The sequence below is a fragment of the Berghia stephanieae genome, chromosome 1, assembly GCF_034508935.2.
Source record: "Berghia stephanieae isolate SIO BIC M18660-M18661 chromosome 1, UCSD_Bste_1.3, whole genome shotgun sequence".
In the NCBI taxonomy this organism is placed as follows: domain Eukaryota; kingdom Metazoa; phylum Mollusca; class Gastropoda; order Nudibranchia; family Aeolidiidae; genus Berghia; species Berghia stephanieae.
In genome coordinates, this window is record NC_088360.1 from 94,669,017 (window position 1) to 94,696,654 (window position 27,638).

Consider the following 27,638-nt stretch of genomic DNA (forward strand, 5'->3'; position numbering starts at 1 on the left):
AGATGCTGTTAAATATAAACTTTTCAACGTTGTAGATATAAGAAATCAGTTGGAAACAGGACATGCTGCGTCTGTGAGTCGTTATAATGAACAGGTGAAAGTTACCAGACAAGTTTTGTCCAAGATAATTGATGCTCTTTTGTGAGTACGTCTCGTTAATATTTAACACACACACACACACACATACACGCACACACAAATACACGCACATATATGCAAACAATTGCAATACCGCCCTCCACACACACACACACATACACACATACACACACACATACAAAGTAGGTCAAATTAAGTTAAATTAACTAGACCAATAAAATTTGATTCTGTATTTCGGATTTGTGCCGCCTTAAATACAATGTGACCAACCGCCCCTGATTATAGCATTGCCATAATGGACAATGTTCGACAAATGGATGATGCCAAGTCTGCAAAGATAGATCATCATCAAGCCCTTCTGCAACCTCCTCGTGGTGTCGAACGGTAACAGGTCAAGCTGGCCAACTGCAGAGGGCGACAAGAATAGGCAATGGCAAACCATTCTTGTAACTTTGCCGAGTTAACTGCATGAATAAGTCCAAAAAGTTATACGGTGACAGCGTAAAGGGGAGCATGTTTTCAAGACTGCTGCCTCGCTCGGTTGGGAGCGTGATGTTCGTCAGGTCACACCGAACCGTCAGCCAGTTACTAGGCGAAATAAATTTAACAAATGTGACAAAACCAAAATTGGGACATGGAATGTCAGGACCTGTGCCCAAAAAGGAAAACTAAACAACATTCTAAAAGAAATGAAACGGCTCCAAATAAATATTCTTGGCCTGGCAGAGATGAGATGGAAAGAGCAGGGAACCATGTCAAAACAAGAAAACAACACGACATATAAGATCATATGGAGTGGTGGAACCTATTTCCAAAAAGGAGTAGGGATGATCTTAGACCAACAATCAACCAAATTTTACAAAGGGCACGTAGCAATCTCAGACAGAGTTTTGCTGGTTAAGCTAAGAGGACCTGTAGTTGACACCAATATTATTCAAGTTTATGCACCAACAGACGAGGCGACAGATGCAGATATGACAGAGTTTTACCATTCACTAGATAAAGCAAAACGAATGTGTAAATCACAAGAAGTCCTTATGGTAATGGGGGACCTAAATGCTAAGATTGGCAGAGGCAGAGATGGTGACATAATCGGACCACATGGACTCGAAGACAGAAATGAACGAGGAAACATCTGGGCAGATTGGTGTAGAACAAATAAATTAATGATTTCAAACACCTGGTTTCAACAACACCCAAGAAGAACCTGGACATGGCAATCACCAGGGGACAGAGCAAGGAACCAGATAGACTTTATAGCAGTATCATCAAGATTCAGAAATGGCATATTAAATTGCAAAACCTACCCAGGCGCCGATGTAGACAGTGACCATGTCCCAGTTGTTTGTACAGTAAGGATAAAGTTTAAAGCTATTCAGAGAACAGCTGGTAGAATAAAGAGGGATTACAGGTTATGCAAAGACAATGGCATACAAACAAAAATGAGAGAAGAATTTGAAAATGCACTCATGATACAAAGCCAAAGTGAACCTGATAACGAAAAATGTGAAAAACGATTTGATATATTCCAAAAGTGTGTCAAAGCAACTGCAGAAAAGCATTTACCAATAGCTCAAATAAACAGCAAAAAGGAATGGATGACAAATGAAATTCTAAACCTATTTGAAGAAAGACGAAAATGCAACAGAGGGTCTGCAGAATACCAAACATTGAACAACCACATTAAATCCAAATGCATCGAGGCACACGAGAACTATCTAGACTGGAAATGCTGCGAAATCGAAAGAGAATACAAACCCAACCCCCAACAAGCTCACCAAATAATAAAAGAACTATCAGGGAAAAGGAAAAGCAAAGCAGCAGGAAGTTGTATCCAAAACAAACAAGGGGAACTGCTATTTGAAGAACAACATATAGAAAGCCGATGGGTAGAATACATAGGCGAACTGTACAATGATCCAAATAGAAATGAACCACCACTGAAATTCAAATAACCATTAAGCGGACCAAACATCACCAAAAGTGAAATTGAACATGCCATGGAACGAATGAGGGATGGTAAAGCAACAGGCCCTGATGAAATATCTGTAGAGGTATTAAAAAGCCTAGGAGATCTAGCAATTGATGAACTTCACATATTATTCAACAATATATACAACACTGGGAAAATTCCAGAAGATCTCTGTAACTCTATTTTCATAGCAATACCAAAGAAAGCAGGTGCAGTCAGATGCGAAAATTTTAGAACTATAAGTTTAATAAGCCACATCAACAAAATACTGTTGCGTATAATTATCAACAGGCTAAGGAGTAAGATTAACCCCGAAATCGCAGAAGAACAATATAGATTCCAACCTGACAGAGGGCAAGGGACGCAATATACCTCCTCCGTGTTTTAAGTGAAAGAGCTATACAGGTTCAGACCCCACTATACCTCTGTTTTGTCGACTACAAAAAAGCTTTTGATAGAGTACGCCACGAAGAAATACTAAAACAACTGCACTCCATTGGCGCTGATGAGAAAGACCTCAGACTCATGCAAACATTATACTACACCCAGCAGGCATCTATCAAAATCGGAAACTCTACAGGAAATTCCATTCCTATTAAGAAAGGAGTCCGTCAAGGGTGTGTTGCCTCACCAGATCTGTTTAATCTATACCAAGAAACAATCATGAGGGGCATAACTAATATGGAGGGAATAAAAGTAGGAGGTCACAACATAAATAATATAAGATACGCAGACGATACGGTACTCATTGCAACATCAGAAATCCAACTTCAAAAGATTGTTGACAAAGTGGTAGTAGATAGTGAAGCCAAGGGAATGGAAGTGAATATCACCAAAACGGAATGCATGGTAATACAGAAAAACCCCGAAAACAACAACACCTGCAATATAACGATTCACGGCGAGCAACTTACCAACGTAGAAAGTTTTAAATACCTAGGTTCAATAGTGACAACAGATGGAAGATGTAACCGAGACATACGAGCAAGAAGAATAACTCAAGCCAAACAGGCCTTCATGGACCTGGGAAACATTTTGAAAAACAAACAGATGTCGTTCGGGATTAGATTCCGAGTCTTGAAGTGCTACGTGTGGCTAATCTTGTTATACGGATGCGAAAGCTGGACTACAAATGCAGAAACGCAAAAGAATATTGAAGCTTTTGAAATGTGGTGCTTGAGAAGGATGCAGAGAATATCGTATACTGCACACAAAACGAACGAAGAAGTGCTAAAACAAACATACCAACCAAGGAAACTAATGCCCTTAATAGCGGATCGACAACTATCCTTTTTCGGACACATAGTAAGGAAAGATAAAAATGAATACCTGGCAAGTTGTGGAAAAATACCTGGTAAACGCGCCCGGGGGAGACAAAGAAAAACACTCATAGACCAACTGAAGGGCTTCACCAACCTAACAATCCAAGAGCTGTTTGAAAAAGCAAGAGACAGGGAGGAATGGAGAGAGATAATTCATGCAGTATCCGAAGCCTGGACCAGGCATGGAACCTAGAAGAAGAAGAAGATAATGGACAATATTCCGTGTCGGTTTTGAGAGTAGGTATTCTCATCACAACAAGAATTATTTTGGTTATCAGACATGTATACGTCGGTTCAGATCTTTAATAACAGCCTCTACGTTCTTTTTGTTACGGATCATCGCACAAACGAAGACGTCCTGAAAGAAATAGAAGCTAGGGCAGGCCCACAAGAACCTCTTCTAGTGACTGTGAAGCGCAGAAAACTGTCTTGGTTTAGACACCATACTCGACACAGGGCACAGGCGAAGGCCAGCGCCAAAGGAAGATGTGGCTGGACAATATAAGAGGGCTAGCAACAGGCAGGCATGGAGGTGACTGTAACTTCTGCTTCACGCAAGTCCCCCCCACGACCATCGGGTCATGGGATTTAATGAATGAGTGAGTGATTCTATTTGTTAAGTTCTATTTGTGCGGCTGTGTGGTATAGTGTTATGGCACTCGCTTTCGGATCGGAAGGTCCTGGATCCGAGCCTCTCTTGTCGCATAGTTGAGTCCTTGGAGAAGGCTCTTTATTCACATTCTCTCACCGTACTCAGGTGTAAAATGAGTACTTGGCCTTTAACAGATTTTAAAAACTCCTTGCAATAATCCACATATCTTTTCATGATCACATTCGATTTATTTCAGACGAACGTCATTCTCATCCAGAATGGCAGTTGTTTTGTTCTTTTTTTTTATGTCTCACAATCTCTTATAAAATACTTAATCATCTACCGACTGTCTCCGGCTCAGGCACCAAATAAAATGAACACTTTTTGATAACAAACACAACGCCACGTGGAAAGGACAAACACTATAGGGATATAGAAGAGAGAGAGAGAGAGAGAGAGAGAGAGAGAGAGTGAGAGAGATATTTTGTGTACGTATGTGTGTTTATTGATTATGTGTGAGTGTGTGAAAGAGAGCGAGAAAGAGAGAGAGAAAAAGAAAGAAAGAAAGAAAGAAAGAAAGAGAGAGAGAGAGAGAGAGAGAGAGAGAGAGAGAGAGAGAGAGAGAGAGCGCTAAGTAATAGTTATAGACAAATGGAGGATACACCAGCTATGTGGTCTTGGGGTAGGACACTTGGCTTTTGACCTGTGGTTCATTGGTTTAATTTTCTCAAGGTGTAAAATGGATACATGTTAAGTAACGTCCTTGCTAAAAAAAGATGGAAAAGCGCTTTACAGGCGCCATGTCTCGTCCTACGTTCTAAGTAACTGAGACCCCTTGTAAAACTCTTTGAGAAAAATCAGTGGATATTGCACTAAATGAAAGGAAAGGTTTTAACACGTATTTAAAAAAATTGGCCTGGAAACTCGTCCTTCAAATGGCGATCAATTTAAATGACCCTCATCTTGACAAAAATTGTGGTTCCCAGTTTTAGAATTATTGCCAAGATAAAGGTAATTTAAACCGATTTATATTTGAAGGACGAGATTTCAGTACAATTGTTAAATACGTGTTCCCGAGTACGACAGCTAACTGGTTAAATAACCCCACCCAGAAAGTATTATATTTTAGGGCAACTGGGGTAAAAGGAAAAAAAAAAGATCATATAGCCCCCCCCCCCCCTTTTTTCCCCACCTTTTTGCCAAATCGAACCCCGATTAAGGACTCCAGAGAGGCTTAAGGCAAATCCAAATACTCACAATATTCCTTCAAGAATAACAAGCAACATAGAAGGAGAAAGCATATTTAGAGGGACATAAATCACAGAAGGAGTGACCACCAGGCATACCATGAAAGGTCGGAGTTTAAAGACTACACGCCTTCTTTTGAATCGACTATAAAATAGAAGAACCAAAGCAAATAAATGTACAAATTGCACAGGTTTATTGAAATGTGAATTGCATGAAAGTTATGTTTATTAAACAATGACAATAATATAATTTTGTCTCTACATTCCCAAAACGTTTTAACAAAAATAGTAATAACAACAGTAAAAATTACTAATAAAAATTCCATATTGCCTCGGTTAAACCATTTACAACATAGGCATACATCGAGAAACACGGGAAGAGTTACCCAGCAGTGAGAGTAATAGAACTGAAGACATTAAGCAAACGCGTGACAAAGGCAGTTTCTATCTATGCTTCACGACTTAAACTACTATTAACATATTTTGTAAAACATTCTAAATAGATGCATGTAATATAAACGCCCCTTTATAATAATTATCAACTATCAGCACGTACACTCTCATAAGAGATAAATTTCAGTAAAATGTAAGTAACTCAAACTATAACCTTTAACCCTTCTCTGGCAAGATTTAATTTTAGTCTGAACGTGGAATCATATCGTACCATTTTAAGCAAGAAATAAATCAATGACAATGAGGGGATAAAACATTTATTTTATAATTAGAACTCGATCTTCAAATATCCATTGACTGAAATGACCCTGATCTTGGCAAACAGCTCTCAAATCTGGAACTTGCAGAGTCTCAGGTTGAGGCGAAATGAGGGCTGTTTTTATCGACCGATGTTTGAAGGGCGAGTTATTTGGATAAAATTACTTTTTTTCATATTTTTTTCAGAGTAATGGCAGAAGTGCAAACGCTGTTGCATCTCTCTCTCTCTCTCTCTCTCTCTCTCTCTCTCTCTCTCTCTCTCTCTCTCTCTCCTTTGAGAAAATGGTTAGGTATGTCATCAATTATACCCGAATAAATTATTGGAAATACTCGATTTAAAAGAGTTCGAGACTTCCTGTTTCACGAAATTACTAACAAATACTATACGAGAGAATACGCACTGATATCTGTCATTATATTTATCAATCCTTTAAGATTATTTAACATCTAGTACAATCTCCTGTGCTTTACAAACTTGGATCGAATAGGACCTTGAATTCAACGAGAACTCGTGTATAACGGGCTTTTGCTCCAAGCCACGTCCGATCTCGTTGAATCAGAGGTTCACTGTGGTAAATCCAAAATGCTATAAAATGCAATAGATAACAATTTTCTAAATCGACTAATCTATATTAAATAAACTGAGGTAGCATTTTATTCTATAAACAAGTATGTATGGTAGAATAATATAGTACCAGATAAAAGAAAAAAAATCGAGAACAAAAATAATTCCAGAAAATATTTTCCTAAAATTATTTCTTTCTCTCTTTTTTAAAACTTCTGCTTCGCCTGGCACAGTCCTATCCACAGTTTTTCAAATTTTTCGTGTCCTGCACCAGTGCCCTCTTCAACATTTTACACTTTCCTGGAACACTACATTCACACTAATGGTGCTTTCTCGAGATATCGATACTGGTTTTAATACAACGAGTTCTATCTATCTACTTAAATATCAAACTACCGCCTCTGTACATATATCTACTACAATGTAAGCAGATCATTTCTACTTGAAAACGACCAAAAAAAAAAAAAAAAAAAAACGAAAATATTAACAAGTTGTTAACATATAAGTTTGTTTCACAGATAATATTATTTTTAAAAGAAAGGTGAATTAAAATTTACGGAAGACTCGTATCATACAAAGTAAATTATTTCCGGGGGGTTAAGGCAACATTTAACTTATCATGGTTCACTGTCTATACGACTTATCCATTTTAAAGGTTCAAGAGATTAGGTAAACGTATTTGTTTTGTACAAAATATAAATATACCGTGTTATACATTTATGGTAAGTTCTAAAATGATTTGCACAGCGTCAATAAACCCATATTACATTAGTGTAAATATTATTGTAATTATTGTCACTGTAGTAATGGTTGTAGTAATAAAATAGTAGTAGTAAAAGTAATTGTTGTAATAGTAGAAGAAGAAGAAGTAGTAGTAGTAGTAGTAGTAGTAGTAGTAGTAGTAGTATTAGTAGTAGTAGTAGTAGTAGTAGTAGTAGTATTAGCAGTAATTGTAGTAGTCTAGCAGCAATAGTGGTAGTAGTAATGGTAGTTTTAGAAGTAGTTAGAGGCCGCAGCAGCGGTAGTAATAGAAGTAGTAGTAGTAGTAGTAGTAGTAGTAGTAGTAGTAGTAGTAGTAGTAGTAGTAGAAGTAGTAGTAGTAGTAGTAGTAGTAGTGGTAGTAATAGTAGCAGCAGCAGTGGTAGTGGTAATAGTAGCGGTTGTAGAAGCATTGGTATTAACAGAGGTTTTAATGATAATAATGGTATCAGTGGTAAAATTACTAAATGTAGTAGTATTTGCAGCTGTTAATATATCCTCAGATGAAATGATGAAACGTTCCGATTTAATATAGTACAAGATACATTATGTCCATGAAATATATACACTTTTTATAATAATTTACAAATTTAACAAACATTATTTGCTTTTATTCTCTAGGATCAGTTAGAATAATCATTATTTAATCTATATGATATATAAAACATCGGGACATAAATAAAGTAATAGTAACAATAAATATTCAACATGTGACTTTAAAACAATCACATTCCTCTGTTTTTTAAATGGATAAGCGAACATACAAAATGGAAGATATTGAATAAAGTACCTACATAAATAATGTTATATATTGAGTGAATGCATTTGCTACCATACTCAAGTCTCTTGATGTGTGACCAAAATATAATTATAAAGATCGATTCACACGGGACTGGAGTATCACTGTTGTGACTTGTTTAATTTTTATTTTTTATCTACTTTGGTGAGGTTTGACGTAGCCTTCGTTAACTAAAAGCCTGATACGAACCAAATAAATTCGTCATTAAACAAGAAGATGACCACGGGAAAAAGGTAATTGTAGTTGTAATTAATAGCTCAATCAATGGAATCATTCGTTTCCTTGGACACTTCTTACAATAACATACTTTTTATTTTCGTTTTGTGATTGTCGTCTTCTTCGTGAGGTCACTTTTTTGGTCAGTATCAGGCCTTTAGCTTACAAAGGCTCAATCACACACAAAAAACCATAAAACAACAAAACAAAACAAAACACACCATTGACTCCCCCAAGAGTGGTGGTTACACGGGTGTTATCCTCACAATGGAGTTCACTGTGTTGGACACAGCTAAGGGACATAAAATATACATGACAAACGCATTCCCCAAATAACATTAAAATCATATTCTTTATAATGTACTTCCTTTACATAATCTTGTTCCTGTTTTGAACAGGAAATGACAGAATATTTTACAATTTTTAAAACAGTGTTTTACTGGCCTGATGCCTCGCTAATTTTCTCGACTCACTCCAAGTCTGCTTCATGTTATTTGTGCCAAATCGTCTCAACACGGTATTATGTCGGAATGAACACGGTGCTAACAAGGTAGTTTAAAGTAAAAGTGTTCACAAATGTGTCATAAAAGTCCCAAAAGTTTGTATGAGTCAGTACCAGACAAATCAGTGAGAAAAACACAAGAAAAAAAAGAACCATCCCAAAATATTAGCCTGCCTTGATGGGAATCGAACCTCAGACCTGTTGTAAACAAAATGCCTGAGCGATTCCCTGTCCAGGCAGGCTGATTGTTGGGGATGTTTTAGTTTTCTCGCATTTCTCTTCCTCTACTTAGTCTGGAAGTGTTTCATCCACACTTTTTCAGAATTTCATCTTACACCAGTGCCTGGTCTCTTATTTGTCCCTCAGACACGTACCGAGATTTTGGGAAGTGTCACTTTAAGATAGGGTGTGCATTGCCCTCCACGAGGCATAATGAAAATGTTGCTGCTTGAAGCTCGAAGGAATCAATAACAATAGGAAATTTAATGGTAGCTTTGATTTACTGAAGGAAAACAGATAATGTAGACGCTTCGGGTTTCCCTTTTATCAACAAAACACTATCTCCCATTCGTCTTTAGTGTTTCAGCCATCATGTTTTGTTGATAAAGGGGAAATCCTAAACGTTCACAGTATCTGTTTTCGTAAAGCTTCCATTCAATTTCCAATTATCATTTCATTCCAACGAGTCATATAAAATCAACCCAAATGTCAATCTCTTGACAATGAAATCAATTGTCAGCATTGAAATCACCTCGACAACGTACCGATCATAGGCCTGTGGGTCACAATTTCATTGTGGTAGTTTAAAAGCTATATCTTCCAGATAACTCCTCTTATAATATGACCTTATTACTAATTTCAATGGTTAAATTAAAAAATCAAACCAAATAATCCGACGGTCTCAATAACTCATGGTTACAATGCAATACGTAGAATAATAAAATATCAACAAATCTTTTTCACTTCGGCTAGAATTTTTAAAACTGTATTAACTGTAGGTAATACAAAGAATAAGATTAATAAAAGTTTCTGGAAAAAAAGATGTCTTTATAATATATATATATATATATATATATATATATATATATATATATATATATATATATATATATATATATATATATTCAAGTCATGTATATTTCCTACTATTTCTTTGTGAAAGTGGACCCTATTCAAAGAGACTAAAAATCAATGAGATTAAAGTAAACAGTAATATAATAAAATGATTTTTATTTAATTTTTATTTATTGTCTTGAAATTTTTCGACATAGGAACATTTCAAAAGCAATATTATTGCTACTTGGTGCTTATTGGTATAATACGGATAACGATAATAGTAATGTTATGCTGTTTGTTAGTACCACCCAGCCAAACTCCTTACATCAACTTCGTAAGATTATCTGTTATATTTCGATTATTTGTCATAGTAGAAAGGTTCAATAAAAAAACCCCCTGATAAGTTGTTTTTTGCTGCGTTGTGAAAAGTTACGATCTTTATCGACCCTAACTCAGAGTTTTGCTTTCGTCATTGCACCGTATAACACAGACTTTAATATGTGTCAGTACCACTGGGCGCTAAATAGAAGGAAAGGAGACTGGCTTTGCTTCTCAAATGACAAAACCGTTCTATGGACGGTCAAAGGCGGACACTTTATCCTACTTCCTTTTTTTTTTTACAAACCAATCAAAATGCAGTAGATATTAAATAATTCCATTTCAGGATTCTGATTGATTGTGAAAGAACGAAATTAAGACAAAGCGTTGCGGTTGACGTGCGTCCGGAAAGATGCATTTCCCATTCGTGTTTCAAACCTCCTATATTCATGGCGTTTTGTCCCACCATTTGCCAGTACAAATTCTATCCCATCTGCCTCAGCATTACAATAAATCATAGGCTATTATCCCATTATTCCAACATTTGCAAGAGTAATATTCGTATTCTTTTTGTCGCAGCATTACGCGCCTCTTCCATCTCTTTTCTGAGAATTGCAGGAAAAGCATTTTCGTAACTCATCTGTCTCAGCATTTAGAATCACACATCTTTACCCCTCCAATCTTTTCCGAGACTCTCAAATTTGTACCCCATCGATCTCAGCATTTCACATCCGGCATATTTTCTGAGACTTGCAGTTAGAAGTACACCCGTACCTCATCTGTCTCAGCATTTCAAATCCAATATTTGTCCCCCTATTTTCCGAGACTTGCAGAAGAAACACGTCTATCTCAGAATTACAAATCGCACGTTCTATCTTTTTTCCGAGATATGCAGGAGAAGCACTTTCATGTCCCATCAGATTCAGCATTACAAATCAAACGTCTGTTCCCCCTCTTTTCCGAGACTTGCAGGAGAAGCACATGAGGAAATTGCAGTCGAAAGACCAGCCTTGTCTCTCCATCATTATGTGATCCTTGGAATCATTGTCAGAATCTTTCCTCTCTCCTGATGATTGCTTCCCTTCCAATAAATTGATCTGGAGGATGAAAATTTAATTTAAAAATAGCAACGTTAGAGACATGATTTTACTATTCTTTTAAAATTTATTTTCATGCACAATTTTCAGTTTATTTATTTTCATATAATTTAGGACATAATCTATACCTTTAATAACAATTGCTTATGTTTACATATGCTTAGGTGCAAGAACCGCGCCGAAAGGGAGAGAATCTGATGTTTTCACGATATCAATATATATAAGAGACAGCTGATTCGTTAAAAAAAAATAACATAACAAAATGAGTGTTTGCTCCAATTACTATCCTTTGGACGTACGCATGCTGCATGGTTCGCATTTTTATGGATACAGAAATACATTATATTCTTTCCTACGAGCCTATTTTTTTACTTCTACATAAAAAGAAAATAAACAGAAATTTAATTAAGAAAAAACAAACCCAAAAAACCCAAAAAGAAACCTCCCAATTGCTCTATTACAGCCACCGGTGTTGCGATCAATTTCTGAAATCTACGTGGAAAGGGATGTAAGCAAAACATTTTTAAAAGGACTGAAGGGAAATACAAGAGTCATCCCCCTTGGATGGTTGGATGAAGTCGATTAGAAATACAGCTGTAATAAATTACATTGACTCCTACCTCCTCTTCCTGCCTCCTACGTGCCATCCTTTCCATGTCATCCGTGTCGTAATGCTTCAGTTCCAAAGGCTCGTCCTTGACCCTGTGGAGGTTCCTAGTGTCCACCCAAGCCTTGTGCGTTGACCCCACTGATCTGCTCCCACTCCCCGTTGCGTGATAGCCCAAGGAAGGAGAGCCTTCTGTCGACCTAGCGGGAGCTGATTTGCTTCTCCTGGTACCTGTGGATCGACATCAAGATTTATATTTAGACTAGTTAATTACAAAGACCAATTTGAAAAGGCAATGATCCTAAAAGAATTGTTCAATCAGAAATGAATATTAAATGTAATGCTTTAAAATGCAACTGTAAAATAAATAAATAAATGAATAAATAAATAAATAAATAAAGAATGAAAGAAAGAAAGAAAGAAAGAAAGATAGAAAGAAAGAAAGAAAAAAAGAAAGAAAGAAAGAAAGAAAAAAAAAAAAGAAAAAAAAAGAAATTCGGACAGAGAACGTTGGTAATTCATTTTACACATGAGTGCTGTGAGAGAACGTGAGTGAAGAGCCTTTTCCAAGGACTCACCTATGCACCACTTGGGACTCGGACCCAGGACCTTCCGATCCGAAGACGAGTGTCATAGCACAAGACCACATAGCCGTTTAGAGATGCGTGTTTGACTCACATCATGACCTGAATTAAGTATGAGGGTTCGAGTCCCAAATGAGGAGTCAGGACGGTATGCCCTTAGAAAATACGCTTTGCATAAATTTTCCAAGTATTACAGGCATAGATGCACTTGCACCTAATATGCTCGTCCAAAAAACAAAAAACAAAAAACAAAACAACAACAAAAAACAACCCAAAAAAACAACAACAAAACAAAAACAAAACAAAACAAAATCGAAAAAAAGGATTCAATCAATTTTATCAATCTAAATGTTGGACAACGTTAATTTGATCTAGAGGCAATCTTCCACTTCAAATACCAAAGAGAGAAACACAGTGGGTTATTCACCTTTGCGTTTGCCACCCTTGTGTCCCGTTGCTTCGCTGCCACTGTCGTCATGACCCGAGGATGATGCCGTTGCCTCACTGTCCCTAAGCATGGATTCGTACCCACTGCTAGTACCGCAATGAATGTTGTCCACTTTCACAAGTTGTCTGATGTGGCCCGGGTGAACTTCGGTGCTGACGGTACTGGTAGATAATTGGAAAAAAAAAACAACAATGATGAAATCATCATCATCATCATGATCATCGTCGTCATCATCATCATCATCATCATCGTCATCGTCGTTATCATCGTCGTCATCATCATCAAACATCATCATTGTCGCCATCGTTCTCATTATAACCACCAACACCACACCACCATCACCACCACCACCACCACCATCATCATCATCATCACATTCATCATCATCATTCTATCATTTAAGGTCGTTTCACATCGTTTTTATTTCTTTCTATATGAGTTCATTCTTTCAAAAGTTCCAGGTAAGTTCTTCAGATTTATAGTACTACGGTTATAAAGAGGATGCAAAGAAAAGGCATAAGACGGATAACAGGATTCTCCCTTACAAAAGAAGAATGGTGTCAAGTCAAAGTCAAGCGACGTTGTGCGTGGTCAATGACCAGATGGGTGACAATTATTGCAAACTATGACCCCGGCAAATTGGCCTTACCTTCCATGAATCAGGCTTATAAGTAGCAACCAGTATTGTGAAAGAGCTTCCGAAAAGATGCATTTCTTCATTAATTTACCATTTGCCTCTCTCTCTCTCTCTCTCTCTCTCTCTCTCTCTCTCTCTCTCTCTCTCTCTCTGAATCCCAATTCATACATCCTTCCCTCCATCCATCCATCCATTTATTCATATAGCTCTGGCATTGAGTGGAAAATAACTTACCTATTATCACTGCCATGACCGCTGCTTGAGTGACTCGGTGTCCGTGGCTTAGTAATGGTTGCATACGGAGACATCAGCTTCTTCTCATGGGCGACAATCCCGCTGTCATTTCCACTATCGGAGTCATTCCCCTTTGTTTTGCGGACGCTTTCGGCTATTTTGACTGATTTGCTGCTACCCTTGTTGACCTCCTTTTCCTTCTTCTTTGCCTTTCCCGATTCCTTGCTCAATGGTGACGTTTGGGACGAACAAAAAGGGATTTTACTAGTGAAACCGCTTTGCGACTTGCTGCTTTTTTTCTGAGCCGGTGAACAAGACACGGACGACGATTTGGATGTGGTTGATACAAGAGGACTGGATGTTGCTGACGAGCCAGGACTCACAGAAATTTCGGAAGATGACGCACAGGTTTTATCACTTTTAGAACCCCTCCTGCCTTGCGTAGAAATGTTCGATACAGGCAAATTAGACAATTTGTCCTGTGAGCTCTTAGTTAGTTTTCTGTCCGGTGAGTTTTCCTTGCTAGATAATTTATGATTACTGTGAGCTAAGGATGATGTTGATGACGCACCACATAATTTTGGAAGACCGCTAGGTTTCATTGCGAGAGAGGATGATTTGACTGGTAATGGAGGTTTGTTTTTCTGTTGAAATTTGGGAGAGTGAAATTCAGCGTTTCCTTTTTCAGAAATGGATTGCACACAGTAATTATCACAAGAAGAGGAAGTGTCTTTTACACTAAAACCCACATGAGAAGCTTTAGGAGATTTTTCGGGAAAGCCCACGACTGAATCACTATGGTTGGCAACACAGTAAACAGATTCTAACACAGGATTTTGACATTGAATGGACCGTTTAGTTACAAGTTCTTCTTCATAACATATCTGATCAAGATTAGGATTAGAAGCGCCGTCGGGTTTTCGACACATCAATGGCCTGAAAGAATCCAACTCCTCGTTGTCGTAGTCGGAGTATGCGGGTGAAGACTCCCTTCTACGACAACCGTCTTTAGCTAAATGCCTGGCAAGCTGGTCTGTTTTACGAGATTCAGTCAAAGCCTTAGTGTGTTGCACAAGAAGAGATTCTGACTCGGGACAGCCTTGATGCCTGTCATCAGGATCTCTCGTGCTACAGGACATGCTACTGAACGTGTCATTGTCCACATCCGCTGCCAACCGAGTGCCGTCCTTTGTTTTCATCATTTCTAAGTTTTCCTCGATTTCCATTTCATAAATGGACTCCCTGGTCAAACCGTTGGTATCAATACTACTGTCCATACTGATATCTAATGTATTATTGCACATTTCAATATTTGTCTTATCACTATTATTCACAGCCAAAATAGACCTATTATTTTCTTTATCCGTAGCTTCCTCTCCGTCAGTTGACCTTGAACAGTTTTCCTCAGCCATGCGTTCGAAATCAGAGTCATGCTCTGTGTTTGTTTCTGCATCAGCCATTAAAACACTTACTGTCTCTGGAACTAAAGGCAACATCTGTCCAGGAACCTGCTTCGAGATTTCAAGTGGTGGTTTGTCGTATAGTGGAGCTTCTGTTGACACTTTAGTTTCTTCCACCTGTTCAGAGGCAACGGATTTAATCCATTGTCGTACTCTATGCGTTGGACTTGCAGATCCCGGTAGATGAGATTTTTCAAGTCGTGGTCCGTGGTTGGATGCCATTTTGTGACTTTTATGAGTCTGTCTGGGCGAGGAACACGAAGGATGGGGTGGAAGGCTAGAGTGGGATTTTCTACTGGCAGCTCCCTCGTCACCGTGAATCGTACTCGATGAAATATTTCCAGCTTCGTCTTCACACTCAGTAAAACTTTGTGGTCTCGAATCTGCTGCTTCAACAGCTATAGAGAAATTACTATCCATGCTAGCACTACTATCTCTTTTGTCTTTTGAGTCAAGAATGTGTTTCGCTAATGTCTGTTTTAATGGTTTTTCACTTATGCAACCAGCAGGTGCTTGTTTGCTTTGAGGTGTTGTTTGGTCGGATTTACTGCAGGTTGTGTGCAAAGGTTGGCTAGAGTTTTCACTTAATATCATTTCTTTCGGTCCATCTACCCACTGCTCTTCTGCTGTTACTTTTTTCCCTGAAGCTCGTCTTAACGAATCTGTTTTATGATGATGTGAAAAACTATCACTACGATGATGTTGATGTTGCTGCTGCTGTTGTTGTTGCTGTGGAGCGGTATCGCTTCTACTTGGTGAATTAGATGGCTGCTGGGATTGTTGATTTTGTTTGACGACGAAAACTTGAGGTCCATCGACCCACATCTCACTAGCCTTACGTTCAGGATAGATAGCGGTCCCAGGGCCATCTATCCACTGTTCGCCATCCAGGGGTTCTTGTTTATCGTGAATGCTTTTCGCAAGTTTACTTTGGGAGGAGCTGACGTGAACTTTCGTTGGTTTCTCCTGCCAATGGCCCTCGCCACCCGAAGCCATTTTAGAGTGAATCCCCATTCTGTGAGGCATTTTCACCAAGCCCGGCTTTGGAGAAGAAGGTGCAGATCCCAGCTGACCAGAAGATGCTTGTGATCCGAGAGGTCGAAGAGGTATCCTTGAATCAACACTCTTAATAGAACGAACACTTCTGCCACTATCAGAATCATCTCCCGACGATCTAGACCCACTGGGCCTTCGAGGTAGTCGTGGGTTGGTCCTAGGGACGTGACGAGGTGGTCCTTCGTTGTCTGTAAGTTCTTTATCGCTTAAAGACTGGCCGTTCTGGCCAATATATATGACGGTGTCACATGACTGCTCACTGCTGGATGTGTAGTCGGGGTCTGAGTGAGATGATGAATAAAGGATATCCTCTCGGAGTGTTCCCATTCGCATTCCACGATAGGGTCTACGAAACTTGACTTCTCCATCGGTGGAACTGTCCTCAGAACTGGTGCTTGAGAACTGCAAGAAATTGTACAATAATAAAGGACGTTAAAAAAGTGGCAGCTTCTCTGGGTAATACATGTTTGGCATGCAACTGTACTTACCTTCATATGTTGTATCAACATGTGTGGTATCAGCATTGAATACGAATTCTTACTTACAAGTCTGATAAACCGAATTTTTAGATCTCATTTTGTAACTTTAAAAAAAAAGACAGCACTCAAACCAATGCCATATATTAGCCATTACACCAATAAGAATTAATGTTCCAATCTGGGGCCGGTTGCCAGACTTATGAATAGGTACCCATGGAATATCAGCATCAGACCTAAACAAACTTGAAAGCAAGATAATTGATAAATTCACAAGCTCTGAAATGATGAATCAATGGAATTTTACCAGATCCAAATTTCTCACTCCCATTCAGCTCCCTTCATCTCTCCATCTCTATATTTCTCTTCTAACTGCCTTCGGCATTTTTTGCATTGTCGTTAAGTACCTTATGATAAGGTTAGTTTTATTTACAAAATAAATGAATGTATAAATAAATAACATTCTTTTTATTCTGAAGTAACTTTAATTCTGATTTGTCTATATGAATAAGTGATCTATATTCGTTTAAGCTCATTTCAACTTCCAATCGTTTAATGGGACCTTTAAAAAAGGCTTAATATGCACAATGTATCATAAGTTTGGGTGTTATACTACTTTGATCCGAATAGTTGAATTGTAACATATTATCACGAGATGTAAAACATTTAAAGGAAGATTGCTTATTCACATTAATATGATTGATCTATGATATGATAGATATAATTAGACACAAACCTTGATCCTTCTCCTTTTCATCCTGTGAATGCGTGCTGCCAATTGAATGACTTGAAGGGTTTCGTTGTAGTGGGGGACGGCCGATGAAACGTGAGCAATCATGCACGTACGACACGAAAGGTTTCCAAGGGAATCTCTCAGAAGCTGACCGATCTTACTGTCCCTGAAACAAAAAGACGATGGGAGAAATAAGATAAAAGATGTATACAAAGAGATAATTTTATGTCGACGTCACACTGCTGTTATTGTTTTCCAGCGAGAGAGAGGAAAAAGGTAATGAACAGATATGAAAAATTTACTTTGTGAATATTCACCACAATCAATGTGCTTTATAGTTAGTGATACATTTATTCCCTAACAAAAAAGTAAAATAAAACAAACAACTAAAAACAAAAACGTCAACAAGAAACAACAACAAAACATTAAAAAATGAAAAGAAAAGACAAATATACAAACAAAAATAGAAACAACACATTTAGAACTAATTTTGCCTACAGGAAAGACTTGCTCATTGTCTTTTGTTATAAAAAGCATCCCAAAAAATCATAGGCATTGTTAAATTACCTCGAGACGAATTATTATAAATTACTAAATTCTTCCTGCCAACATGAAAACATGAGATATACAACATTTGGCACCAAGTTATATCAACTCCACACGTAACTGACATTCCGTTTCGAATTCCACTCACTCTCTCCATCCCACCCATACTTCCTAATTGTATACAAATAAATTACAAATTGTTTATTGTTGTAACCTCGCTTCTTCTCTGCCACCTTACGCACGGTGATGGCAGAGGATTGTAACAAAAACTATCCCAAAAACGAAAATTCATCCATCACTTTAAACTTTTACATAAGAATAGGACTTGCAAATATTAAAGAGTTCCCCCCACTCCCTCCTTTCTTTTTTAACCTCCGTACATATGCTATTGCTTGTTTTTCTTTTCACAGCCAATCAAAATCAATCTTTTCATGAAGTGGTATTCTAATTGGTTTACGAAATAAATATCGAACCAAATAGGGGAATAATCAGTCACGAAATTGGAACTATCGAAGAAAGGGGACATTTCGCCACGGCTATCATTGCGAGCATCAAGAAATTATGTAGTAGATCAGTAGTAAAATGTCTTCCCACACATCACTAGTGATACATAAAAACAACTGTGCACTGAGAAAGGCCACTTTACATTTAGGCAAGAAATTTTATAATTCAACAAATATCTATCAATGAATTAAGACAACCTGTCAACACCTCTTCATTGTAACGAAACTATTGTATCTTAAAGTGAAACATTACTTTAATATACGACGTTTCGGTCCTTGGCCTTCTTCAGACAAAACACGCAGATAGTTACTTAGGCAAGTCTATCTTTTAGTTCAACAACTATTAAGTTAGGGTTCGCCTTAATTGGTTAATCGAGATTAAAGTATCATTTTTGGGGCCCAATGAAAAAAAGCGTTTTGTCAGTGTACAGAGGGACACCATACCTGTTGGTTTAATCGAGGTATAAACAAATAATACGTTATCTTAACAGCCACTTCCACACCTACATACCCCACACATTGTAGATTAGCTGCTCGCAGATTCTGATCCCGATCAATAAATTTGGCAATTTTAGGGATAATTTCCAAAATGTTACATCGCATTTTAATATAATGTTAAGATTAAGTGCAAATAATAATATATGCTGCATAACGAGAATAAATCTTGCAATCACGATGCACTTGAATATATATATATATATATATATATATATATATATATATATATATATTAAACAAACATTTCATTTAATCCCTGATGAAACAAACGATGCAACCAAATTATGAAAAATATTACGTTTAAAGTGTTGACTTTGATAAATACGAGGGCTCTTTCAGAAATAACCGAAAAATGCCCATTGCTCAGCAACCAGTGGAGATTTTTTAATTCTGTAAACGACATGATATTCCTTATTTCCTTACGGATATTCCCAGAAATTATGAAGTGTATCATTTTGCACAATGAATTTCTAGACGATTTTAAAGATGGCGGCCCACCTTGAAACTTGGTCAAGGAGGAAATCAGAGCTGTCATACGTTTTTTGAACGCCAACAGTCTGAATCCTACCGAAATTCATAAAGAACTTCAGAGTGTATATGGTGAGCATGTTATAAGCCGTACACAAGTCTATCACTGATGTAATTTGTTTGAAGCCGGCCATTCCGACTTGACAGACAGGGTAGGGAGAGGGCGTTCGATAACTGCGACGTCAGAAGACAATGTGAAGCAAGTTGATGAGCTTAATTGTCAAGACAGGAGGTTGAAACTTCATGAAATCGCAAGCAGTCTTGAAATTTCGGAAACGTCTGCCCATAGAATTGTATTTGATGAACTTGGCTACAGAAAAGTCAGTGCAAGATGGGTTCCTAAGCAATTGACAGACAATCATAAAGAACAAAGATTGGACATCTGCAGGGAACTTTTGAGAAGAAGCAAGAGCTCACGCAGGGTTCACGGGCATACTGCCAACGCCGGCGGAGACTTTCTAGGGTACGATGTGACTTTTCTTGACAGCATAGTCACCGGTGATGAGACTTGGTTGCACCATTGCACCCCAGAAACAAAGCAAGATTCGATGACATGGAAACATCCATCCTCACCTGTCGCGAAGAAATTCAAAGTCATGTGGTCAGCAAAGAAAATAATGGGAACTGTTTTCTGGGACAGTCGAGGTGTTATTCTGTTCGAAACCTTACAACCTGGAGAAACAATCAATGCTGCAAGGTACTGCCAAACTCTTGACAAGCTTAGGGAGGCCATTCGCAGAAAGCGCCCAGGGCAGTTGACCAACGGGGTCATTTTGCAACACGACAACGCTACACCCCACACAGCACGAGTGCCGCAAGGTTGGCTAGAGAAATATGGATGGGAGATTTTGCCACACCCACCACACAGTCCAGACCTCGCACCATCTGATTATCACCTCTTTGGGCCACTGAAACGTGAGCTGGCAGGAAAGCGCTTTGATGTCGATGAAGAGCTTGTTGACCATGTGCGGAAATGGCTACAAAACCTTGACGGAAATATCTTCCGAGAGGGTATCTATTCCATGGTGCGGCGTTGGCAGAAGTGTGTCGACAGACTTGGCTGTTACGTAGAGATATGAAGGACGAGTCAAGGTATGAACACGTGCAAGAATTTTGTTGATAGCATAAAAAACGCGGATTTTACAGGCATTTTTCGGTTAATTATGAAAGAGCCCTCGTAGTTTAAATTCATTATAGAGCAAAATGAGAATTTGATTTCGTATTCCTTTGAAAAATTAAGTCAAATCAAAAAAACTATTTAGGTATCGGGTTAAAGGCGACACAAAATTAGGAAATTATCACTGCATGAGACATCTACGATATCTAATATAAAATAAACAAATGGAACAAATATGCACATTGATACAGAGCATCAACGTTTTACCATACTTAATGTGCTTTACGATGTTTCCTTTATTTCTACAAATCCATTACAGGCTATAATGGCCATTTCATTCAGCATAAATCGCCTGATATTTGTGCTTTTTTACTAGCAGTTTAACAACAACAGCCCACAGCCAGGTATTCATTCAGATTGAAGTCGTGTCACAAGCAACGACATCCCTCGAATTTTTAGCTCATTATCACCAATCCAGTCACTGATCACGCTTTATATTGATTCACTTTGTTACAATTACAAGATAAAGTTGGTTCCAAATTGCATAGTACCGACCTACCTACTATCCAATTTCTGAACTTCGTGAGCACATCTTAAATAATTAAAAATATTTTGAAAATGAAAGTTGATACCAGACTACATAATCTTAAGGAGTACGAAGCGTTATGTAATCATCTTGAGAGTAAATTTGTTGATTATTAAATTTAACATCAGAGAACACAATTTTTATCTCCTAAGAAATATGATTTAAAAATATTCAATATGCAGGTCTCATAATAACATAGCGGCGAGAAATAAAGCAGAGAGAATGGCACACAGGATAAAATCCAAGACAAACTAGGATGATGAAATTAAGCTCAAGTGTTTACATCACATTAGTACTTTGTAGACATCTGCTAATGTCATAACCTACTTTTACTAGGAGCGAGCAGAAGAACGCGGAATTAAAAACCTCGTAAAATAAATAATCTGCGCGCATTTTAGGACTGTTAATGCGTAAGGCAGAATGGCATACCGACATCGAATGGGACAGTGGAAAGAGATGTGGCGTAAATGAGGTTTTAAGGGTTTAGGTAATATTAGATTAACCCACATACTATCAGTTAGAAAGTTTTAAATGTCGTAAAATTGAATGATTCATTTTGTGTATGAAAAACTTCGTGACATAGTTTGCAACATTTGATTGGCTTGTTACATAACACGAAAACGAGGCCAAGTGTGAGACAGACCAAGAATTTTCTCCTATAGTAAATAAATAAACAAATATATAAATAAGCAAGGAGTCACCCAGTTTTACGTCCTTTGCCACACTAACAGATGGTCAACCCAATGCTACTTTAATCGTTTGTGGATCTAAATGTATTAGAAGCGTTGTAATATTAAAGTACAGCGTTGAAAAAAAATGTTCTTAAAGTCTATTTCAAACAGCATTATTCGATGACAAAAGACTGGCGCAGGTAATGACGATGTTACTGGTGTGAGATCAAATATTCATAAGCCAATCTCCGATCAAAATAGATTGGGAATTCAGAAAAAAATGTATCAATTCGAACCATCAAAACAATAATTTGGTACAACTCAGGTTATCAATGAGGCGAAAAGCGAAACTGATTTGAAAATAAAATTGAATATCAGGAAGCAGTTGAAATTTTGTATAGGTTTAGAATCATTATTACTAAAAGCAACAGGTGCTATGAAAAAAAAAATCAATCATTTGAAATATTCATGACAGGTTACTGGGTACCAAAAGATCTGATGCCCATACGGTAAGACTCTGAAATAATATCACAGTTTTTTTTTCATTTTGGTTTGAAAACTCTTACTTCAAATAATGTTCGATTCAAATGACACTCGGCTTGTCAAAAAGTTTGAGATTTCAAAATTATTTTGCAGAAAAGATCCGAACATAATATATCTTCTAAGTCTTTAGTATGTCATTTAAGAAGACATCTTCAGCGTCACAAATCCAAAGTCATTTCGCACACGCAGAGTTCTCCTAGCAATTTACATTAGCAATCACTGCAAAGAAAATAATAATTTCCCAGTCAATTATAGGAAGACGTCTAATCAAACGCTGAGATGACGCACATCTTCTGGGGTCATGGGTCAGGCAGCTTCAGTCATAAAACATGCACAAGAACGGACCGGAAACGAGTCTGCATGGTCATCAAAAGGACATGGGTGTCCGACCGGGCTGGGCATTATCGTTTATTATAATAGTCTTTGGTTGTTTAGATTGCTGATTGAATTGATGAATGGATTGACGGATGGACGGACGGACGGATGGATGGATGGATGGAAAGGAGGGGGGGGGAAGGAATGAAGGAATAAACGAATGGACGAATGGGTCAAACCCTCCTCCGTGTTATGTTGGTGGTGGGGGCTGTTCGGGGTGGGGCATGATGAGTCAACAGATGCAATGGACAAAAAATGACTAAATTAAGAAATATTTCCACTGTTCTAACCATGCCAAATTCTCCAGAGTAAAAGTAAAATTATAGAAAAGGTAAGTGAAAAAATACCACAGAAAATTAATTTCCATAATGTTGAAGTAAAGACCAACAAAATCTTGTAAGAATTCTTTTCTCTATCTATATTTATGAAGACAAAAAACAAAACAAAACAAAACAAAAACAAACCAACTCAGCAAAATACAATACTCGACAAATGACGAACACCACGACATGGATTTCTCTAACTTTAATTCGAGTTGCGTTTATATTCCGGTATGAGTTTTTGTTTGTTGACACTTTGAAAATGAGAAAATCAGAACACACCATCTGTACTGCTATAATGTGTGTCACAGTAATCTGTCAACGAAAACATTTTAAAATCTATATTATAGAGCAAAATATGGCCACGAACACATTTTAAAGTAGTCTAGCTGTAATTATTTCAAAACTTCTTAGAATTTTTCAATGTCCTGTAAAATATTCTTTTAGTTTCCTTGTTTTGGGGTCACGTACTATTATGTCCAATAATAAATACTGGGACAAATGGGTAGGAGTGGGGATGGAGGTTGGGCTGTTACACAAAAATGAAATGAATTTGAGTCTCAAAACAACATGAAAACAATGCAAAAAACTTCTATTGTTTTGGTTTTGTTTTTAAGGGTTTTGTGGCGCTTGCAACACATTAAGGTCATATCAGCGCCAGTAAAAAGGAAGAAAACGGGATAGTAAAAAGTTCTAGAATTACAATTAAAGCACAAAAGAAAAGGTGAGACAAAGGGGAATTGGTTCAAATAAGGAACAGATTAGATTCCAAGAGCACACCGTCAAAGTACTTAGTTTGAGATCACCTAAAAGTCTCATCCAGGCACAAGCACAGGTCCCAATCAAGAGGAATACACTCAAATGTTTACAAATCATATAATATAAGATGTAAACTAAACATAATACAGTGCATAACAGAGAGATGATTTACAAGGAAAAAAATATCATCTCCCAAAACTATAACTATACATTCGACTGTTTCCCTCCCAGCCAAGGAACTCCGGCCAGGGCCAGGACAAAACCAAGCAATCTCATTCCAAGACAAAGACAGGAAACAACTGGAAAACGGGTTGGGGGGATAGAAGACACAGCATGTCACAAAGTGCGCACGTAAACCGTATGCTTATGTAGCGCAGTTTGCAACCTTGTTTATGTGTGCTATATTCAAGCTACGACACCGATCAATAACCAAACACAATACGTTGATAAAGGTTTTGAAGCTAAATGAAGATATGTTTTATTACAATATAACAAAGATTTTATGAGATATAAAGATGAAATGATAGATGTAATAAGTATGAAATCAAATGGATGGATGACAAATTGATGGAGATGGTGTGATGATGAATATGATATGAAAGCGATATGAAAATATATAATTAAATCAATTAATTATCAATACTTTACCAAACCGCTACCACATCAGACAATCTCACAGATAGGTTGCAACCATCACAGTCATACAGGCAACTAATAATTAACTAACTAACTAAACACAATCCAGACGTGTAGAAGAAAGCCAAAAGAGTGTTCTTGATATTCAACAAAACTGTAAGGTTGTTCTAATATTGTTAATTTGTCTCTTCTTGAAATTGTTCTGGTTTCACAGTATTCATAAACAGATCAATTGTTTCTCAATGTTCTGATATTAAAATAAGCAAATGGTTCTTCGCAGGTAACTTATAAAACAGGCAAATGTTCAGTTTTTATTAGTGTCAAGCTATTAGAGAATAGCTTAAAGTTGGCTTGTTAAAGCCCAGCCTCCAACGGCTCATTCACTTTAAAGAAAGAAAATGATTTTGTTATCACATGATAATCATACGAATATAACTCTATCTATATTCGAACTCATTCAATATGTTTACTTTAAATGAGTAAATATTATTTTACTTTAACAAATCAATTTATTAATGTTGATTAATATTGCTTTACTTTGTAGATATGAAATAATATTGCTTTATAGCAAGAAAAGCTTATTTTCTTTACAACAAGAATATATTATACAATTAATTTAATTATCTGATTAATTAATTGAGACTCAAAATTTAAAGTGATATTATGATATTAATATCAAAACACAATCATAATTGTAATCACAACATATTATTCAAAATCTCACCAGAGCCGAACAGATTATAGAAATCACAAATTAAGTCTACACAAGACTTTAATCAAACTCTACACAAGAGTTATAACACAACTTGATTCAGCTCAAACTTTGAGCACCGCAAAGTCTACACAAGACTTAAATCACACTCTACACAAGAGTTAACACAAAACGTGTTTCAGCTCGAACTTTGAGCACTACAAAGTCTACACAAGACTTTAATCTAACTCTACACAAGAGTTAAACAAATGAGCCTAAAAGACTCCGCTGTGGTTATCGCTTAGAGACTATGAGCCTAAAAGACTCCGCTGAGTGGTCTGAAGAAACTGCTCAAAACTCTGGCATTTATAGGCAAAAATCAAGCAAACGAAGCAAAATTCTACCCACACAACCGGATGTTAGTCATATCCGTAAACATCTGAAATTCCTTAAAACTCCCCCAGATTCCATAATCATGGACAACAACAACCCATCCTGATACCGGACATCCTCATATCAAGGATAAATAAATTCGTCAGCCCCATAGTTACGAGATATCAATCAAGCCATACCATAACAAAGTCACTCCCGTAGAATACAGGGATCCTACTTTGCTTATAAGTTTACGGAGAAAACAAGATTGATGCCTTTCTCACAATAACACCCACACTACGTAGTTTAATTGAAACTTCCGGGCCATAGGTGCATGATCTGATACGACCTGTATCAACAAAAGAAGGGTTGTTCCAGAGGGATTACAATAACAACAACAACTAATACTACGACGACGTACATCCTGTCGTAAACTGACGCCTACACGGAAGCATTTCGTTACATATCTCCCCCCTAAGACTAAATTTGGTACAACATTTAGTTAGATCATCGAAATGCCTCAAGATCACATCGATCTCGACAATTATTTGGGCTCATGGTTGTCCCTTCCTTCAACAGACAACATCGGCATCACACATCCACACTTCAACTCCACCTTGCCGTGTGTCATGCATTTCGGTGGTTCATGATCCTTGTTTTCGTCAAAACATGGAAGTCGAGGACTCTTAACAGTGGGAGCACGAGTAAATGATCGAATGTCACTTGTCATACTGTCGTTGTTGGAGGAAGCCTGACACTCCGACTTTAACCTAAGCAGTTCAAGCTCTTTCTCCATCAGAGCTTCTTGCCTTTGAGCTCGTGCTCTGCTTATCTCCTCCTCTTCTTTGGCACGTTCTCTCTCCTTCTCTTTTCTCTCTTCATCTTCTTGTAACTGGGCTGTCACCCAAGCACGGAGATCTTCACCCCTTAACTCCAATTTTTCTCCAGGTTTAATTAATCTTTCCACATCCATCTCTAGGACAATTAATCAAACCAATTCAAATTCAAATAAACAAACTTCAATATGTTTATCGACACTGTTGCCGTAAATGTTACTTTCACGTAGAATAAAGTGGTATTACAAGTAACCTTATTAACGATATGCGGTCAATATAGATCCCAAAACAGATTCAAAACAGGCAATTAATACCGATTCCTACACGGAATTCAACATTGATCTATATATAGACTCAAATATAGAATCAAAACAAATTTACTACAGGTCCTAACACAGAACCAACGCTTCACCCAGATTCCTACACAGAATCAAAACATTGACTTAATATAGACGCATATTAGAGTCAAAACAACTGATTTAATACAGGTCCTCACACGGAACCAACGCTTCACCCAGATTCCCCACACGGAATCAACAAAATAGCTTCACCCAGATTCCCACACGGAATCAACAAAATAGCTTCACCCAGATTCCCCACACGGAATCAACAAAATAGCTTCACCCAGATTCCCCACACGGAATCAACAAAATAGCTTCACCCAGATTCCCCACACGGAATCAACAAAATATCTTCACACAGATTCTTTCTCAGAATCAAAATATCTTCACCCAGATTCTTTCTTAGAATCAACAAAATATCTTCACCCAGATTCTCTTAGAATCAACAAAATATCTTCACCCAGATTCTTACTTAGAATCAACAAAATATCTTCACCCAGATTCTTTCTTAGAATCAACAAAATATCTTCACCCAGATTCTCTCTTAGAATCAACAAAATATCTTCACCCAGATTCTTACTTAGAATCAACAAAATATCTTCACCCAGATTCTTACACAGAATCAATACCTTGACTTACTATATGTGCATAGAAAGTCAGAACAAATGATTTAATACAGATCCTCACACGGGACCAACACAATATTCTCCCAGATTCCTACACGGAATCAAATTACCCCAACAACCACCTTCGTTCCTTACAAAAGGGAGAGGGGGGACAATGGAGGCTTTACAGCGCGAGTACCGCTTTCGCGCTAAGTCAGTGA

General features: G+C 37.5%; 1 protein-coding gene across 5 annotated transcripts in view; it reads right to left on the minus strand.

Annotated features, from left to right (window-relative positions):
* Positions 1–9,997: 9,997 nt before the first annotated feature.
* Positions 9,998–27,638, minus strand: part of LOC144962418 (uncharacterized) — a 386,454-nt gene continuing 368,813 nt past the window's right edge. For all 5 annotated transcript variants that reach the window (XM_078895354.1, XM_078895358.1, XM_078895355.1 and 2 more), the window contains exons 15-19: positions 17,494–17,656; positions 13,766–16,683; positions 12,874–13,055; positions 11,876–12,093; positions 9,998–11,255 (exon numbers count right to left, since the gene is read on the minus strand). In XM_078895354.1, coding sequence (XP_078751480.1) covers positions 11,094–11,255; positions 11,876–12,093; positions 12,874–13,055; positions 13,766–16,683; positions 17,494–17,656 — 3,643 coding nt within the window. In that variant the 3' untranslated portion in view covers positions 9,998–11,093. The remainder of the gene's footprint in view (positions 11,256–11,875; positions 12,094–12,873; positions 13,056–13,765; positions 16,684–17,493; positions 17,657–27,638) is intronic.